The sequence below is a fragment of the Lonchura striata genome, chromosome 12 (assembly GCF_050655825.1).
Source record: "Lonchura striata isolate lonStrDom1 chromosome 12, ASM5065582v1, whole genome shotgun sequence".
NCBI lineage: Eukaryota > Metazoa > Chordata > Aves > Passeriformes > Estrildidae > Lonchura > Lonchura striata.
In genome coordinates this window covers 18934317-18949862 of record NC_140714.1, presented here as the reverse complement: position 1 = coordinate 18949862, position 15546 = coordinate 18934317, and the positions used below count along the sequence as shown (strand labels likewise).

The 15546-nt window shown below is 42.8% G+C and overlaps 1 protein-coding gene across 3 annotated transcripts in view; it reads right to left on the bottom strand.

Moving 5' to 3' along the window:
* SLC6A1 (solute carrier family 6 member 1) overlaps positions 1-15546 on the bottom strand; it is a 61639-nt gene continuing 46093 nt past the window's right edge. For all 3 annotated transcript variants that reach the window (XM_077786053.2, XM_077786054.2, XM_021530469.4), the window contains 9 exons: positions 14190-14324; positions 13973-14076; positions 13408-13532; positions 10787-10899; positions 8364-8495; positions 7276-7378; positions 5908-6008; positions 4300-4467; positions 1-2405 (listed from right to left, as the gene is read on the bottom strand). In XM_077786053.2, coding sequence (XP_077642179.1) covers positions 2301-2405; positions 4300-4467; positions 5908-6008; positions 7276-7378; positions 8364-8495; positions 10787-10899; positions 13408-13532; positions 13973-14076; positions 14190-14324 — 1086 coding nt within the window. In that variant the 3' untranslated portion in view covers positions 1-2300. The remainder of the gene's footprint in view (positions 2406-4299; positions 4468-5907; positions 6009-7275; positions 7379-8363; positions 8496-10786; positions 10900-13407; positions 13533-13972; positions 14077-14189; positions 14325-15546) is intronic.

The window sequence follows — 15546 nt, the reverse complement described above, 5'->3', positions numbered from 1 at the left end:
TTCTGAATTTAATGTATAATATAACCTTTATTCTTTTTCTTCTAAACTCTTGGAAACTTACATAACAATCGTGCTTTAATTATGACACCGTTTATAGACATTTAAAATGCATCTTAATTTATAAATATTTTACATTTGGTCCATAGAACAGGTTGCAATTTACTAAATAATACTGTACTCTTTTAAACAGGCTCTGTATATATTTTTGAATATGTATATATTACATATATATTTTTATATAGAGATAGATTTGCTTGGTGTTGGATATTTCCTTATTGCAAAAAGCATATATGATCATACAATAATCTTTCTTTTTCAGGGCAAGTACTACAAAAAAGATACAGCTATTCACACTTTACACACAGTAGTTCTACAACACTAGTTTGTGCTATGTGATAACGTTTGTACAGCTTTTTGCTAAAGAGCAGGTCTGTCAAACATCTGTCATAATTGTTTACAATCAAACATTAAATACTGCATTTTTCTTAGAACAACATGGGACTCGGTTACATTAAACAATAAAGAGAAAGTTGGAGTTTTTATCCTTAGTCTAATGAAATCCACAAGTATGATGTATCACGTGTGATGTCTGTGTAGGATGTAGGGGTTCCTCTAAATCCCAAAGACTTACAGGATGTTTGCATCTCAGCTATGGCCGTTTAGGATGGAGCTTAGATCTCGTAGTATTTTATATTTGACCTAGGTATGAAACAGTTTAGAATCTACCCAACATACTCTGAGAGTTTAGGATGTAGTTTGAAATACATGTGTATTATATATATATATTATTTCTACATAATGTGCTTGACATTCTGAGAATAATACCTTATTGCAAGAACATGTTTGTCACCTTCAGACGAGAACAACGAAAAACCCAACATTCACAGGTAACATGTTTTTTTTTTTTTCCACGTAGTAGTTCTACATAAATTGTGCTATCTAACATTGTACGGTGCACAAAAAAGTTTGCTGAAAAGCATGTTTTCATTGCACATTTCTGTCACAGTCATTTACAATCAAACATCACCCTCCCAAAAAAAAAAGCCTCTGTGCCCGTCTTATAGCTGCCAAACGAGAAATGCCAGCCGGGGCTCCCGCTGCATTCCCCACCCAGGGAAAACTTCCAGGGGCTGGCCGGGCTCTCTGGCCGTGCGGCAGACGCAGGACGGAGCCCGGAGCGGGATTGCATCGGGATCAAAGAGCTCTCCCTCCTGCCCTCAGCACCACCCAGCCCCTGGAAATGGAAATCCCACTGCTCTCAAAGTGCTGACCATGTGGAGTTTGGGATTGGGAGCTGGGAAAGTTCTCTAGCAGGTTCAATCGAGCCCAAAATTGGAACTTACTTCTTTAAGCCGTTGTTTTGGTTTCTATTTTGGTGGCAATGCAATAATAGTAGAGTGACAACAGCATGATAAAAGCTCAGGGAGTCTGAGCTTGAATGGCAAATACTTTGTATTTTACTCCTGGGAATCTTTAAGAGCTCTTGGCTATTACTTTGCTAAAAAAGTTAAAAGTCATCTTGATGCCTCTAACATTGATTCACACAAATATCTTCTTTTTGTAAGAAGCAAGATATGTACGTCTAAAGAAATTTATGACCTTGTTCGAAAGTCACCCTGAAAGGCTGAGCACAGCCAGTGTGTTTGGCCTGGGCTGCTATGCCACAAACAACTAAATTTTTGCACTAGGAATGTTTATAAAGGCTGTGCCTGCTGTTAATTGAAGGAAGAGTCTCTTCCTCCCTCAAATGGCCTCAGCTGGAACAAATTTTAAGGGCAGACTTTAGCACTGGAAATCACTTGTTTACAAAATATTCCATTCTCTTTGTACAAAACAACTCCAAACTTAATTTTACTCCTGCAAAGTCAGAAATAACAGTCTTGGGATTCTGCAGTAAGAAATAGTGATCAACTACTAAAAATCAGCAGCACAAAACTTCAAATAGTCGTGCTAAAAGGTAGATTAAAAAGGTCTTGGCACATCAATTTACAAATTCCAAGGTATGCAACTATCATTGTGAAAGGATAAAAACATTAACAGTCTGTGGATTGCTGGAGAACACAAAAACACTGTCAAACATCTGAGCTCGCGACGGCTGGATCGAACCCATGGCGATTCCCTCGGAGTGGAGATGACCTTGTTGCTTTTTTTCCTTTTTTTTTTTTTTATTAATATGTATTTTTTTTTTTTTTTTGCCACTAGAGGTAGGTAATTATATTCTCAGATGTGAATTTGTGGTCATACTCAACCATATTTTTTGTTTTTCTGGAGGAGGAGCGGTACTTGGACGAGAGAGGCGTTTAGATGTAGGCTTCTTTGTTGGCAGAGTTGCTCTGTTGGGCCTGGTCTGGCCCGTTCTCAGGGTGGGTGATGTCTTCACTTGGCTGAATCATCACTTGGATGCGCTGTTCAAAGGACAACAGTAAATGTGAGGCAGCCAAAAAACTCTTTCTAACCTTATTATTTTTTTTTTTCCTAAATATTTAAAGGCAGTTCTCTGCAACTGCCTATCCTCCCAGGGACCAGCAGTGAGCCACTTCCACTAAATCGAATTCCAGCTCTGTCCTGAACGTGACAGGATGAGCTGAAAACCCCGTGCCAAATGCTGGGTGCCAACAAGGAGCCCTCCTGGGGAAAAGCAGTGAGGAGAGGCTCTGCCATGAGCCCAGCGTCCAGCACAGGGCTGCAGTGGGCAGTGGGCAGCAGTGCTGGGCACCAGAGTGATGGGCATCTCCCCAGGAGAGCTGAGAGCTCCTCCAAGGACAAACCAGGTGAAACACACTTGTGTTTCAGAGTGTTTTATTCCTGTTCTGTCTTTCCTTGTCCTTTTGTCCTCTCTGCTCCTTCAGCTCCTCTGCCCAGCTCATGTTTGTATCTCAAAAGAAATCCCAGTTTGGCTCCTCAGAGCCTCTCACTGGTGCAGGCTCCTCCCATCACTTAATTTGCCAGTGCTTTCAAAAATGAGCCCTCAATCCACAACAAGGCTGAGATGAGGAACTTTAACCATGGTCTCACACTATCCTGCCCAAACAGCAGCTGTATTTTAGGGGAAGAGTTCTCCTTTTGCATCTAAAATTTTCCGTAAGACCAAGGGAAAATTATTCAAAATGTAGGAGCTAAGAAAAGGCAGGGGAGAACAAAAAAAAAATCAAAACCCAAATTTTTTCTGCAGATTTCTTTGAAGCTTAACCGAGTCCTTCAAAATTTGCTGAAGACAAATATTTGGATCAAGATCTGAGCATTTCGTAAGCATCACTCGTCAATTCTGCTTAAGATCATCCAGCCCTTTGCAAAGATGGCTCTGTCAGCTGATTTTAGAATATTCCAGAAGCTCTGACAAATTCCTTTTGACAGTCTTTGGTTCCCACAATCACAGAATGTTTCAGTGCTTGGGCTGGAGAACTGGCTGTGATGTACAGGAGGAGCTGGAGAGGGAAAACTGAGTATCCACCCAGATTGAAAAAAATGAGGTTGGTGATTGTAGGTGGTTCCTGAACAGTGTGTGAGGCAATAACGTGGTCAACATTCCCCACCCCTTTAGCAGTACATCTCTGAGAGCCTCAAAACCAACGGAAATGGAGACTGACTGAAATAAAGACTGACTGAAATAAAAACTGACTGCAAAACCCCTGACTGGCTTCTATGAAAAGTGTTACCTCCTTTAAAAAACAGGATGAGCAGTCAGGGAGAGGATGAAAATGAGAAAAAAAATCCCTTAATATTCTTCACAAAGTGACTGCTCACAGAAATCCCTTAAATAAAGGCTGGAGGGAAGTGCTCCCAAGGTATTCCATGTCCTCCCTCCCAGCTGCAGCAGAGTGGGGCAGGTGTGACTCAGAGCAGGTGAAATGCAGGAGCTCAAGCCTTGGGGGCCAGCAGGGAGATGCAGAGCAGGGTGACTGAGCAGACTCGTACAATCCCAGAGTTCTGTAGCTCAGTCCCTAATTTTGATTCCAGCTCCCCAGAGCATCCCCTGCCGTGATCCACGGCCGCGTGTCTCGCATTAATCAGGACAAATTTCCATATTTTGCAAACCTCTCCTCTGTTTTCTAGGTGTGAGGAGCTGGAATGCCAAGTGTCTGCAGCTGCCAGAGCAGAGATAAAGACCCTGTGGAACGTGGGGAATTGTGTTCAGCAACAGATGGCTCAGACACTCTCTTGTCTTTTGGTTGGCGCTTCTATGTTTTTTTTTTTTTTTGGCTCAGAGCAAATTATCTGAGGGGCAAATAGATGTCAGGAAAGAAATGCCCAGCAGTCTTTGACTGCACAGGTGCCAAGGGGCTCGGGACAGGCACTTACCTGTTTTAGGGAGCCTTTCAGGGTTAGGAACATGTATGCCATGTAGCCAGGTATCAGCACCATAGAGGACAGGGCCATGAACCAGCCGACCCCCTGGCCCCATTTTGGGAACACGTAACTCCCCATGGTCAGCGGGGTCATCTGCACAGCACTGAAGATGAACACTCCCTGCAAAAGCAGAAGGGAGGGTTTGGGGTGAGATTCCCACAGTGTTCTGCCTTCAAGAGTTTTTCTGGAGCTTCCTAAGATGCCTCTTACCAAAATGAATGTTTCACCTTAACGCGGTATTTTCACGTATAAACCTGCTCCTCAGATAATCCAAGTGTGCTGCTGGTACCAGTAAATTCCTTGTATAAGCTGCACAGAGCCAAAGGAAAAGGGGCTGCTGGGGAAAATAGGAATCCTGGGAATACCTGTGGACATGTACATGGTGCCATTGAGCAGCAGCTCACACGTTGCTTTTGGGATGTTCTCCAAGGATGCCCTGCAGATGCAGTATTCCATAGGCTATTCCCAGGAAAAACTCCTGTCCTGGCCTGTCTCAAAAGTCTAAACCAGCCATGAAAACCTGCTAAAGTGAATCAGGAGAGAGGAAGGCTCGTTCTGATCCCAGGCTGAGGCCTTGTGCAGGACAGATTCCCAGAGGAGGATGCAGAGGCAGATTTTTGTCCCTGCTCTGAGCTGGGCTGGGCAGCATATTCTGCTGAGGACTTGACAAATCTGGCCAGTTTGACAATGTTTGGCATCTTCCTCCTGTGCCACTAAAATAAAATGTATTTCTTATGCCTTCCTGAATGCTTGTATTTTACAAAAATGAAATCTGCCTTGATCTGGGCAGGGATGACTTGAGGAACCCTCAATGCTAACACTTTTAGTGCTCCTCATTTGATTTTCTCTGGTTAAATGCTGGCTCATGGGTAACAGTGGCTGCTTGATTAGTTTGTTACGTTGCAAGTGGCTTCAGTGTATGTGCAGTACTTTTACATTTCTTTGCTTACTACTTCACAAGGTACTGAATGGGATTAACTGGGTAAAGTCTAGAATCAGGAAAAGGCTGTCCTGTGGTTTCCAGTGCAGATTCCTTGCAGAGTTTGCTAGAAACCCCACAGCAATGTAGTACAAAATGATTGATATATGCCACAGAATCCCATGAGGGAAGAACACGATTTTAGAACCCTGCTCTGTCACCAGAAGTTCTTGTGGAGGAATTCAGTTTACAGAATGGTGGCATTTTTTTGTGTGTGGGAAATTTAGAGTTTAGATTGTTATATTCTATTTTAGAACACCAAAAAAAAAAAAAATAAAAATAAAAATAAAAATAAAAAGAAAAAAAAGTCAAAATTTGTTCCCACAGTTTTCTAATTCTGCCAATCAACCTCTTGAGCATTTCCAGAAGTCTAATAAAAATCTTGTCTTTTCTTTCTGGGGCACAATCTTCCTGGAATGACACTGCTCTTTGCTTATCGTCTTCAATGAATTGTTCAAATCCTTAAAAAAGGAGCGAGGGCAGAACTAATATGAACCTATGGGGGTGGAAAGGACAAGGCTGCAGCACCCAGGCCACTCATTCACATCCTTTCAACCAGAGAATAAAAGTTTGTTCCTTACTGCCACAATGATAGGAGTGAAAAAGGACCAGCAGAGTTTCCACCAGATGCAGGGTCTGTATCCCACCATCTCTTGGATGTTGTCATAAAATCTATTAACACCTGGATATAGAAATAAGAAACAGCACAGAAACATATCAGGTAGTGGAGTTGATGGGAAGCTCAGTGGTTCTGAGAGACATTGTCATAAATTATGATTATATTTGGAAGCTCTACAAAGATCTCAAGATAACTTTTCCTCTGTCTGGATGGCAAAAAAAGTGTGCAAGCTCGAGATCATCAAAAATCACCTGTTCTCACTTTTCCACATCATAATTAATTAGAGACCAGCAAACTTATTCCCATGCCAAATGAGGAAGTTGCACATGAGAAGGTTAGATGCAAGAAACACCCTTGATTGATTTCAACTCTAGGTTATATTAGAATGAGAAATTTAGGGTATTTTACAATTATACCCCCACCCAACCCATCCCAGCATTAAACAGCTTCATTGCAGTGCCCATCATGCATGGGCAGAAGTGGAGCTGAAATCAGAGGGGCCCTCCTGCTTCTGCTGCTCTGCACCAGCCTCCCAAAGCTGTGTCTGTCACAAATTCTCGGCTTTGATTTCTTCAAGGTCAGAGCCTGGAGCTGATAATTCCAAGGTGTGGTTCAAGCCCTGTATGGACCATCCACTTAAGCTCCTTGTGGGGTCCCTTCCAGCTCAGAACAGTCTGTGATTTCTGGAGAATTTTGGTGTCTTTTTCTATTTGCTGGGTTCACCAGCAGTGGTTCTTGCCTATTAAATGCTGTTCCATCCTCTCAGGCCCACTGAAATCCAGCAGGAAGGCTCCTGGAGTAGCTGGAGTGCCTCAGTGATGATGGGAGCAGCTCCTCAGAGGAGCTGACACAGCTCTGAGGTCAAAAATGCTCTGTGACCAGTCCCACAGATCCATTAATCTTTAGAGCCAGAGACTGTGGGTCTAGGCTTCTGGATATTTCAAGGTGATTATTCCCTAACTGACCAAGGAGCCTGGCTCACTGCAGGACTCTTTAGTGAGAGAACTTCTGGAAAAATGAAATATTACAAATCCCAAGAGCCCTGAGGCAATATGTACCCAACACCTGTGAAGATCCAGGCTTCCCAAAGAAGTGGGACAGGAAAAGAGATGGAATATCACCCTCTTAATGTTCCTGAAACACTTTGTGGCTCCCAGGCCTCTAGGTAGGGTGTTTAAAAGGCAGCAGCACCTTCCACAAGCCAACTTTGAATTACATCCACAGAAACCAAGGCCACTTTCAGTTCCACCCCAGCACATGCACAGATCAGAGGATGAATTATCCTCAGGGTGTGTAAAGCTTAGGGGAAAAATACAAACAGGCTGTTTACCATAGCACCAGGATATCGAGATGCACTCAAAGAATACGAGGAACAAGAGACTCATTCCACTGGCAGAGTAGTAGTCAAAAAGCTTAAACACATAGATTCCACCCTGAAATGGAAAAGAAAGTATGAAAAATAGAACAAGGCCTCCAGCTTCAAAATGTAAAATACAAACTAACTGGTGGGTAGGTTAGGGCCCACTAGTGTAAATTAAACATGTTAAATTTTTTTATGGCTTGAGGTCAACCCTGACAAAATTAAGATTGCTGCTGCTCAAACTGAAGTTTCATTTAACTTTTTGCTATTTATCTGATAATTTAATAATAATTTAATCATTCATTATTTCCCTCAAACAGTTTGCAAAGTCAGCATCTCCAGCTGCCACTTTTTGGACTGTAAGAGTGTGGGGATGTGTATTTCACTGTCCTTGAGCCCTGCAGGGGACACCCAGGTGATTCCTTTTTGGGACTACCTAAAACCAGAGGCCAAACAGAATTAAGGGAATAAAAAGGAGTTCTATTTATTGAAGGGCCTTCAGGTACATTTTGGGCAGATGAAACGCCCCCAAAAATGGGCTACGGCTCATGGGTTTTTATCCTTTTATAAGTTTGGTCCATTTGCACATTGGGGTTAATCTTCCCATTCCAGCTGCAGGTAATGCAGTCATTGAGCCCAGGTTTGCTCCCCAAGTCCCTTTTGTTCCCATCCCTGGGGCTGAGGCAGTGAGGTGTCCTTGAGTGCCAGGCCTGGAGAGGAATTGTTGGGAAAGCTGCAGCTGGCACCGTGTGTGGGGTTTGGAGCTACACACTGAAGAGCTGCAGGAGTACAGATAGATGGAAAATACAAAAGCTAAATATATAAAAGCAGAAAATACTAATATAAAAAAATAAATAATCCTAATATTAAAAAAATAAAATACAAATAAAAATATCAAAGCTAAAATCTTAAGGCACCACAGGGCATTCTACGCTTAAAGCACCAAGACCCTGGTGAGCGCCAATCCCTGACAATCCAGTGGCTGGCAGAGACTCCTGGCTGGACTGGGGAAGGGAGAAGGCTGCTGCTGGGTGGAGCAGAGCCCAGGGCAGCAGTACCTGAGTGATGTTGGACAGCCCTATCACGTAGGACACGATGCACACCACGGCGATGAAGAGCTCGCGGCGGTTGCGCAGCAGCTTGGGGAACTCATCCACCAGGGCAGTGATGAACCCTTCCACGGTGCAGAACTGCAGGGAAAGGGGACAAAAAACACAGTCCAGAGCCCAGCTGGACACAAACCACAGCCCAGAGCCCAGCATGGAGTTTTGGGGAGCAGTTTGACCCTTCCCTGGCCTAAGGCTGCAGCCGTCCTGCGAGAAGTGAAAATTCGCTTGACGGCAGTGGAAGCTCTGCTCCTGAATATCCTTGTTTCTGTCGAAAGAGATCTGTGCAAAAAGATTTCCAGCTCGAGGAACACTCAAAATTCTAAGCTATGAACTGTTGATTTCACTCTGTGAACAGGAACGGCTCTTTTATTGTAATAAAAATGATAAACGTACAGTTGAGGGCTTTGATCCCTCAATTCTACAAAATAAACTTATTTTTTTATGTGATTTACTCCCATACAAGAAAGCCAGCACACAGAGAAAGTCTGACCATGGTGCTTCATGCAGAAGGTTAAAGATTCTCATATGACTGTCATATGTAATAAATCAAATATTCTTTGTATTCCCAGAAAACATTTCTGTTGAGGCCGTGTCCTCCAAATGGAAATCATGGCCACACTCCAGAATCCTTCTGTGTATATATATTCAGAAGAATGTTATCATTATGGTGGCTGAAATATGAAAACCAGAAGGTAAGTGAAGTTTTATTAATTTTCAGCAGAGCTAGTAGAATTCAACCAACGACTACAGCTCCTGTAAATTACAGTGGAGGAAATGTTTCAGTGACAGACAGAAAATGCAGAGAGCATGACAGCCTGTAGATACATATTCCTTTTAATAATATTAGACCACCTTCCTCAGCTGTTAGTTGCCTAGAGACAAGTGCTTTCAAGAATATTTTTGACCCAATTTTTCACAACACTTTCCCCCCAGATCGAGCAGTGCGTTCTAATGTCAAGCCTGAAGCTCACTGAAAAACAAAGAAATAGAAAGTGTAAATTTTCAACTTTCTTTCATTTCCCAGGATAAAATGCCTTCTTGGTCTTTTTGTGTTCACAGACTGAAGTTAGTTTGGATTTATAGAAAATTATGGATTTTCTCTCCTGAAAGACTGGTGCAGTGCTAAGGCAGTAAATCCCATATTTCTTAATGTGCTGGGAAGGCTGTGCTAGGGACTGGGAGGTGCTGCTTTGCCAACTGCAGCTGCAAGTAAATTAACACATCTGCCTAGGATTGGGCTCATAAAAATGATCCAAGAGTGCAGCAGCCAGGGAGGACTTCCCTGATCCAGTCCTCCAAGTATTCCTTGTAAAATAAGGCAGGGTGCTCTCCTGAGTGCTGCCAATGGGGTTGTTCCCTGGATTAAAATTAGCACCAATCAACAGAAGCTTTTGTTGGACATTGTTATTTCTAAACAGTTTTCTCTCATGCTGTGTGCTTTTTTATTTGTGTCACAATCAATGTTTCTAATGATTCCATGCCTTAATTATTTAATAGTTTAATCTAGACAGAGAATATCTTGGATTTGCAAACCCCAGGGTTGAGCCTCCTCCTTCATTTCCAGTTGTCAGATACCACCCAGAGCTTAGGTACGGCCTGAACCAATACATTTGTGATCCTTTTCTTTGGGAATGTTTTCAGAACATATCAAAACCCAGAATATCCTCAGTAATGATCCCATTGCCCACTGAATTAACTCCAAATCTTAAAATTAAATATGTGTTAGGTCTTTTCGCTCCACTGGTGAGTTCTGGAGCCACCCTTCAGAAATACCTGTGGCATCCAAATCTTGTAAAACATATCCCAGTGTCTCCTAGCAGCTGAACATTGCACAGGGATTTTTAACATTGGGATTTAACAGGGAGTATTTCAAAGTTAAGCTCCTTTTTGCCTGCAGTATAAATTTTCTGCCCATTTTTCATGTTCTTCCAACAGTTCATGAAAGAGCAAAAGTGTTCAAGCATCAGTTTTTTACTCAGCCTTTCCTCAGTGCCTCCTATTCCTTATTTGATTATTCCAGGGACCATCTTTCCCCAGTTCCAGCTGGCAGTGGAGAGCCCTGTTGTGTTATTGTGTCTGACCAAAATGGGAAAGCAACAGCTGGTACTGTGTGTGGAGTTTAGAGTTATACACTGAAGAACTGCAGGATTACAAATATATGAAAAATACAAAAGCTAAATATATAAAAGCAAAAAATCCTAATATAAAAATAAATAATCCTAATGTAAATAAAGTATCCTAAATTATTAAATAAATACTAAATTATAAAATAATCTTAATAGAAATAAATAAAATATAAATAAACATATCAAACCTGGTTCCACCCAGTGGCAGAAAATCTGCATTTTTATTTGTTTTCACCCCAGTTTTACCTGACTGTCAATGCCCAGCATGAGCAGCATGGAGAAGAAGAGTATTGCCCACAAAGGGGAGATGGGCAACTGTGTCACTGCCTCTGGGTAAGCCAGAAATGCCAGTCCAGGGCCTGGGGGAGAAACAGGAGACAGAACATCAGTGGGGAGGGCTGGGGCTGGGATCTCTGCTCCTGCTGGGCTCAGTTTGGAAAGCTCTGGACACAGCACCTGAGCAGGGATTTCACAGAATCCCAGAATGATGAAGTTGTAAGAGACCTCTAAGATCATCAAGTCCAGCCCATGCCCCAACACCTCAACAGACTATAGCACCAAGTGCCATGTCCAGTCTGTTTTAAACATATCCAGAGATGGTGATTCTACCACCTCTCTGGGAAGACAATTCCAGTACTTTATTATTCTTTCAATGAAATTTTTTTTTCCTAATATCCAACCTAAACCTTCCCTGACATAGCTGAGTCTCTGTCCTCTGGTTCTGTCAGTGCTGCCTGGAGAAAGAGACCAACCCCACCTGACCACAGCCACCTTTCAGGAAGTTGTAGAGTGATAAGCTCACCCCTGAGTCTCCTTTTCTCCAGGCTGAACACCCCCAGCTCCCTCAGTCGTTCCTCACAGAGTTTGTGTTCCCAGCCCCTCTCCAGCCTCCTTGCCTCCTCTGGATGTGCTCGAGCATCTCAACATCCTTCCCAAACGGAGGGCCCAGAACTGGACACAGCACACGAGGTGTGGCCTCACCAGTGCTGAGTGCAGGGGGAGAATGAGCTCCCTGCTCCTGCTGGCCACACCATTTCAGCTGGTCAGCGCTCGCTGGCCACCAGGGCACTGCAAGAACCTGGTTTTGAAAATGAACCAGCCAAAAAAACCCCCAGAGCCAACCAACCAGAACACTGAATGAGTTCAGCAGCCCCTGAGAGACCCCTGGCACATCCAAGGCAGGAATGCTGTCCTTGGCTGGGGTTACACCTTCAGGCACTGCTCAGATCTCTCTCCCCTCATGCACTTTTTGACAGTTGCCATCTCCTCCTTTTGCACCATTCAGAAGAGGGACAGACACAGCTCAGAAATGGAGAAGACACTTTCCAGCATTTCCAGTATTCCCATTTGTTGTTTCATTCCATTCACTCTCTCTAAATACACATTTTAATAAACTCTGCATTTGTGGGCAACCAAACTTTTTATTTTTTCTTCTTGCTAACTGCAGATGAAGGGCAGAGAGTTGGAAGGGGAATATAAATTCCTATTTAAGAGAAGTTTTTTGTTCTCATGGCATAGCTGAATGTCAGGGTCAGAGGGAAAACTAGAAAATTCAATAAACACAGAAATAAAGCTCATGTGCTTCACCTAAGGAGTGCATCTGATTTTTCAGTTCCCATCAAAAGTCTGTCAGTGACAAGTGCTTCGTCACAGCCCCCAAACCAGCGGAGCAAGGGTGGCATCAACACCTGGATTGCCAAAGTCTAATGAGGATTTTGAAGCAATTAATTGCTAACAAGAGCAGATGTGACTGGAAAGCAGTTCAGAAAGCATTCCAAATAGCAGCGCTAAAAGCAAAATAAACTTCAGATAAATATGTTAATTTTACTCTGTTTTGCCTTCCATAGAAATGCAGCTACGCCTTTTAATAATATAATTTGTTTTATAAGGCTGTATAAAAGATGGCAGAACAACCTCTCATGGTAGTAAAATCTGGCACCAGCCTCTGAGCTTACTAGGAAAAATAGAAGTCTTAATTAAAGGGTCAAATTTTCAAATATCCTTTGCAATTAGTGGTCATGGGCATCTTTCAGAGGTCTGTTATCAAATGTACTTAATATGATGTAAAAATATTGTGGTGTTTGCAGGTGTAGCCTTTATATAACTCCTTCTGTATCAAAGACATAAATCCAAAAAGCTTATTTCACACACCACTGCCTTTCCAGAGCAGCTTTTAATAACAGCGCCTGCCATCATCATTTTGCACCTAATCTCTTTGTATGTGTAATTTATTGAAGATTATTTTCAGGGCTTAAATTCTCTCCTTTTCTAACCAAGGAGATATTTCAATGGGTTGTGTTTGCTAATACAGTCATCCAGATTTTGTCCACCAGTGAGTTCCAGCCAAGCTTTGAGTTATGAGATCCCTCCCTGTGGCCAGAACTGCTAAGTGAGTATCTGGTGCACCAGCTGGGTCAGGGCAGCCATCTGCTCTGCTGCTTTAAGCTTTTTCAGCTGGAAGACAGACAAGAAACTGCAAGGAAGAACAGAATCCTCCCATGGACAGCTCCACAGCTCCCTGCCCTAAATAAAATGTCTTTCATGATACAGAGTCACATGAGATAGGTGTAGGTCTGAGCAGGGGAGAAATGGAGCTGCCTTGAAGGGCTTGACCTGAAGAAATGGGAAAAGGAATTAAAACCCAACTGAATTGGGAAATATCAACCTAAAACCACCCCATAATGACCAGCATTCCTCCTGCTCTGCCTGGAGTGGGTTGGGACAACACTTTTCCTTCTGCCTTTCCTTCTGGGAGACTGAGAGGACAGGGAGCTGGGGAGCTTGAGGAGGGATTTTGAGCAGTTGCAGGAACAACCTACAAGCAAAAAAACCCTGATGCACAGCTTAGAGGAAAAGATTTCAGGTACCTGATGCTGCAACATCTGCAATTGGCCTCTTTGTGACATTGGCCATGAATCCCACAATGGAGAAGATGACAAAGCCAGCAAACATGCTCGTGCATGAGTTTATGCAACACACTATGATGGAGTCCCTGAAAAAAAGGGAAGGAGCTTTAAGCAGCAAGGAAAACCAATGTTCGCCCTTTTTGAGGGTTTTTTTTGGGTTGTTTTGGGTTTTTCTGTGGTTTGTTTGTTTGTTTATTTGTTTTGTTTGTTGGTGTTTTTTGTTGGTTTTTTGTTTGTGATTTTTTTTGTTTGTTTGTTTGTTTGTTTGGGTTTTTTTTTTTGGTCCCATGGAAAGATTTCAATGATTTAAGATTTCACGATTTAGGATTTCCCAGTTTGGGGTCTGTTCCGTGCTGGGGAATTTCCTCCCATTGGTGTAGAGGCAGTTACACATCTCACCCCCAGCCAAATAGAACAGTTAATATTCAACACTAAACTTTATTTCAATTATCTGTACACAGAGACACAACTCAGCTCCAGCTGAGACAGGCAAGTGCCACTGCAATATGTGCAGTCATCTGCTTACCTGTAAACATTATTGTGGAAAGGGTTGTAACTTCCAAGGGCAATCAGTGAACCAAGACCCAAACCATAGGAGAAGAAAATCTGTGTGGCAGCATCCAGCCAAACCTGATTGCAGGAAACAATTTTTGTAAAAATCTGTTTCTGCACTTGAGGAGCAGGTCATATGAAAGGGGAACAGTGAGGAGTGAAACTTTGGTTTACCAGCACAGAATATTTACCTCAGAGTCTGAAAGCTTACTGAAGTTGGGAGTTATATAGAATAAAATGCCTTCCTTTGCTCCAGGCAGTGTTACACCACGGAAGAACAAGATAAGCAGCATAACATAGGGATAAGTAGCAGAGAAATATACCACCTGATGTGAAGAAACGAGACAGTGTAAGTGTGCAAGGAAGAATGATCAAATAAATATTTGCTCCCCAGCAAATACTCTAGCAGCAACTGAGGATGGCTCTTAAAATTGAGGCATTTTTCAATGACAAGGCTTGGGAAGTGCCTACAGCAAAATTCCCTAAACTCCAGCTCTAAAGGCAGGGGGCTGTTGCCTATTTTTTTGAAAAGAGAACACCTAGGATATTTTCATACTTTTTTTTTTTTTTTTTTTTTTGTATTTAACACAAGGAAGTCCCAAAAGCACAAGGATTATGGCACCAGGATCCTGCTCATAAAACATCTGGCAGTTCATTTTCCCCACTCTCTCCTCCTCTATATTACAGGCTTCTACTTTCTTGCCTTTTCAGAGGTCCTATAAGAAACCCTTGCTGAAGTCAGACTCGGCCCTATTTTGCCCTCTTTTTGCCTACTTTTTTGCCCTCTTTGTACTTTGGAGACAGGAGAAAGAAAATGGTTTGCCCTGAGCTCAGCTCAGCCCTGTCCAACATGCAGCTCGAGGTGGGTCACAGTCATAACCGCTTGTCAAAAACCAGCAATCCCTTCCCTCAGCATGAAGAAATCCCAGTCCTCTGTACCAGACCCGAGGTCTTCTAACCCAACACCAAACCCCACTGCTGTGGCTTTTCATTTCCCTAGGATTTCTTCCAACAGGGAAAGGCATGAGCCAACATCAGATGTTGCTGCCCTTTCATTCAGAAAGGTCTGTCACTAATATAATTTATTTTAATTGCTTAGTAAATCCTAATTTCCACTCACAGCCAGGCAGACCCCAAGAAGCACAGGGTGAAATCCTGTGAAAGGACCTCAGATGTTTCTCATTCACATGAGGGAAGGTGGAAGCAGCTCTTCCCAACACTTTCTTACATATCCAGGTCCAGCAAGAGCTATTCAATAAATGCACGATTCTTGCTGGAACCAAACCACTCCACCCTCACTCTACGGCTATCCAAACCAGCTGGAATATTTACCTCAGAAAGAAGCAGGAATATTTTTAGGTGATTTTATACCTGGCCAAGCCAAGAGGCCTGTAAGTGAAGCATCTAAGGCTGTGGTCTGACCTAGCTACAGAGGAGCCAGCTCTTCCTAAAACATGGGGCTGTATCAATCCAAGAAAACACAAATTAAATACTTCACAGAGCTCTGGCAGCCAAATTGCTCCCAGTGCCTCTTACCTCAAGAATTTT